The sequence below is a fragment of the Cyprinodon variegatus genome, unplaced genomic scaffold (assembly GCF_000732505.1).
Source record: "Cyprinodon variegatus isolate N-32 unplaced genomic scaffold, C_variegatus-1.0 Scaffold1426, whole genome shotgun sequence".
NCBI lineage: Eukaryota > Metazoa > Chordata > Actinopteri > Cyprinodontiformes > Cyprinodontidae > Cyprinodon > Cyprinodon variegatus.
Window position 1 is genome coordinate 71,124 of NW_015151879.1, and position 4,173 is coordinate 75,296.

Here is a 4,173-nt window from a genome sequence, read left to right on the forward strand (position 1 = left end):
TGTACTTTTACTCAAGTACGGAAAGTGAGTACTTTTGCCATCTCTGGTAGTAATTCAACTGCCTATAGAGTGCTGCTAGAAAGGCAGTTGAACTGGACTCATGTAATGTCGTTAATTTCATTAGTTCATTGAGGGATTAAGTTGTCTCAAAGTTATCACAACAGAATTGTGATAGCCTTGAGCTAACTTATGGCTCTCAAACTGTCAACATTTATATTAAAATTAATTTGCAAATACATTTTTTTGGAGGCACCATTAAAAGATTTTGCTAAACCTCAATTTAAAAAAGATAAAATACAACTTTACTTAGTTTTACAAAAATGTTATGTAAATTAGCTCAGCTGATAAACTTTAGAATTTGTATCTGGTTTTGATTGTCTGCTCAGGTTCTGTCTAGGCCAGATTCATCATCGTCTCCTGCCCTGCTAATATTGTGTATGTGTCTGCTGACCTGGACCATCACGCCATCTGCTCAGACTATTGAGATTAGAATAGCACATGTTCTTAGCAGCAAACAGCAATTACCTAAATATTTCCTTTTAGATTAGACCACAAACAAAAGATTAAATGAACCCTGAAAAATTGAGGCTCAGGCAGGAATCTGTCTGTAACCTAATTTTCACGCTGTACCCACCAGATCAATACCAGTCCTGTCAATAATCCCCCCTATCACTTATCCTGTACTTACAATACCTTGTTCTCTCCCTGCCTCTCTTCCACCTCCAAATGACATGCAAAACTGTGAGATAAGGCTTTTTCTTAGTCAATACATTAAAGTTGTATTTCCCAAAGTCTGTATGTAATAAATTCTGAAAAATGTCGCTGGAACGGTCCATAATCTTTTAATAATTGGCACCAGATCCGGTCAGAAAAACATTAGAGGTCAGATCAAAGATTAAGATATTGTACTCAACCAGTGTGACCTGTACTTAAATCGTAGATTGCTGCTGTTCCAGATGATTATCAAAACAGGCAGATATGAATACCCTCATGGGCGGTTCTAGACAGGGGCCAACGGGGGTCAGGGCCCTGTAGATCAAGTCCTGGCCCCTGTTATGGCCCCTGTACTGAAGACGTAATACTCAAAGAAATTCTAATTATGATATGCGCAGGAACAGAAATGATTACCGATAGATCCTTTGGATCTTTTTCATTTTTTTCTTTACAAATTCTGTTTTATTAACTGTTTAAAAACATAGCATCAGTGATATTGAGATAGGATCCCAGTTTTTTAATCTGCTAAATGTTTTTTTTTAAACAAATGTAAAAAAAAAAGAAAATACTCAACTTAAACTCTAATTAAATTCTAATTCTAATAAAAAACTGTAATTTCAACTTAAATTAAGTTAAAAAAAAAAAGTAAAATTCTTAAATTCTGAATGTATATTGACCTAAATTTTATTTTATTTTATTTTTTTTTATTATTTTATATACTCTAATACTCCCAGAGGGAAATTACTTCTCTGCATTTAACCCATCTCCTTGGGGAGCAGTGGGTTGCCATTGTGAGGTGCTCGGGGAGCAGTGTGAGGTTAAGGGTCTTGCTCAGGGACCCAGAGTGGCAGTCTGTGGGAGTGGGGGATCGAACTCACAATCTCAGGATTCAAAGACTGATGCTTTGATATCTGAATCCCTGTTTTTTATTTCATGCTTTTCTCTGCCCCATGAAAACACGCTGGCCCCCTCCTGGCCCCCCTGGTACATTTGGTCTAGAACCGCCACTGAATACCCTGGCTGGGAAGTGCAGGTGCTGTGAGTAGCTATAATTTAAATATAGTAGATCTAGATCATTTCTTGTAACAGCGGTGAAGGATTTATTTCAAAATCATGTTAATTTAAAGTACTAGTTAATATTTATAAACTACTAACTGGTTCTACTATCTGAACACCGTTTCCCCTGCTGCTAGTTTTATTCTGGGGCCGCTGCTGTCATATTAGTCATCACCCTCTGGCTAAGAACCTGATTCTGTAGGCTAGAGGTCCTCTTCTGATGGTTCTGACCTGTGCAGTGCCTCCATATTCCTCCACAGCTTACCTGGCTGATAGTTTAACCACTCAAACCTATTTCAGATTAGATGTGCTGGAAGAATAAATGTTTTCATCCATCTCCATTACAGAATGGTGAGTTAGCTCCACAACTGTTCTCCCATCACCATCAGAAAGCAGCATTACTCAATGTAGAACAAACATAACCTTTTATGTTAGGGTGGGGGGGTTAACAATAATTATGTGTTTGTATGTACAGGGCATAGCAACCATTGCTGATTCATTATTTATTATCTGTAGTTACATAGGGTGCATGAAAAGGACTGGAACTTGATAAAATATTGAACTACAAAAAGACAGGATGAAAACTGATATTAATCATTGATTGATTTCTTAGAAATGTATAATTATGAGGAGAGAAATAACCATAAAATCATTAGCTGTGTTTAGAGTAACACAATCAAAGGTTGAAACCTTGATTTCATAATTTGAACAGGTTGTTTTTGTATCTAAGCTATAAAAGCAATAAGCAGTAAGTACCTGTGGAGAATTAATTATATTTAGAAATTATCTTTAAAAGGACATTCAAATATGTTGTGGAGGATGAGAACTCCTGTCATGGACAATTGATTATTTCTCAATATTTTCTTTATCATTAAACAAATCCCTTTTTATTATTTTTTTTATTATTATTTTGATATATTTCTTTTAAACTAACACACTTTCAGACAGCCCTTCATGCATTGCGGTAATAATCGAAAAGGCAATAAAATGTTATTAAAATTAATTCATACATGAAAATTACTCTTTGGTCCATATACAGAAAAGTATAAGCATTATCTTTTTTTTATTTAACTAAAATGCATATTTTATGTCTAAAATATAACAGCCATGGTGTATTGGTGATTGTAGAGAATGACCCACCTAATTGGTTTTGCTCAATTGTTATAACGCTCAGCAAAATCTGGGTTATAAATTAATACTTTAACAACTTAACAGCAGGAGTTTAAATAAGTGTCTGAGCTGCAGCGGAACATTTCCAACATTTCCATCCCTGCACATCTGATTCATCCAGAGGAAGGAAATTCATCTGCTCCTTTCTCAACAAAAACATAAATCACTAATTAAACCCAACTGATGCAGAACCAGATAAAGACTTTTCCATATTTTACAGGCTGCTTTCTATCTTTTCCTTTCCAAATTTAAAAGCGAGGTCTCCACCGATGATTGTCCCGTTGGGTCAACTAACCGGTTCACAGCAGATCAACAAGCGTTGCTGAAGAGACTTTATAGCAGATAATAAACTTTCCTGACCTAACTGTGAGCACGGTGCCTGTTTGTCTTACCTCCTGGTGTCCCTAAGCTGTCTGCATAGATCCTGGCAACCAGCATCAGTAGCAGCTTTGCTGAATACATGTCGGAGTGCAGAGAAAGTTAAACGGTTCCCTCCAACTCATCGGAAGAAGCACATTTTAGAGACAATTGTTGCCGCAGCTTCAGCGGCTGAACAACTGCCGGGAGAAAGTTGAGAGGTTGCCTCTAATTCAAGGGGCGGTCGTCTGCTTCGCCCACAGCCTCCTTTGATAAACGGTCGAGGATTTCAAAAAAAGCCTCCTCAATACTGCTTTGGGACGCGGGATAGCGGTGCCTCCATGTGGCGGGATTGCAGATCTATTGTTGTCTGGGAACAGGGTGGACTGGAATAATCTGACTATAGTAACACCACTGAGAATAGATAAACCTCAGATTAACAGATTAAATAAAGTAGCCATGTACAAATAAAATAAAAGGGTAATTGTGTGTCAAAAAACTATGTTATTTAAAAAAAATTAATGAAAATAGCATTAAAGTAAAGTATTAAGTACAATTTAAAGCTACAGTGTACAATTTCCAGCGCTATCTAATCAGTGGCGGTTCTAAACCACCATCATGGGGGGTTTCTTACTTTTTTCTCTCCGAGTTTTTACTTTTTTCTCTCGATTTTGACTTTAATCCCACTGTTCTTAGTTTAATCTAAGAATTCTCACTTTGATCTTGGAATTCTGACTTTAATCTGTTATTTATGATTTAAATCCCATATTAAAGAGTTCTCAAGATTTTCATTCTTCCAACTGCGGAATATTTCAAAAATTAGAAATCTCCTGTCCAGGGGTGATTCTGAGAAACTAGTCCATGCATTCGTTACTT

General features: G+C 36.6%; 1 protein-coding gene across 1 annotated transcript in view; it reads right to left on the reverse strand.

Moving 5' to 3' along the window:
• LOC107103347 (receptor-type tyrosine-protein phosphatase U-like) overlaps window positions 1-3,586 on the reverse strand; it is a gene marked incomplete at its 3' end in the record, with an annotated part of 74,472 nt that extends 70,886 nt beyond the window's left edge. The window contains exon 1 of the mRNA XM_015403020.1: window positions 3,333-3,586. Within this exon, the coding sequence (XP_015258506.1) occupies window positions 3,333-3,402 (70 nt within the window). The remainder of the gene's footprint in view (window positions 1-3,332) is intronic.
• Between the last annotated feature and the right edge of the window lie 587 nt (window positions 3,587-4,173).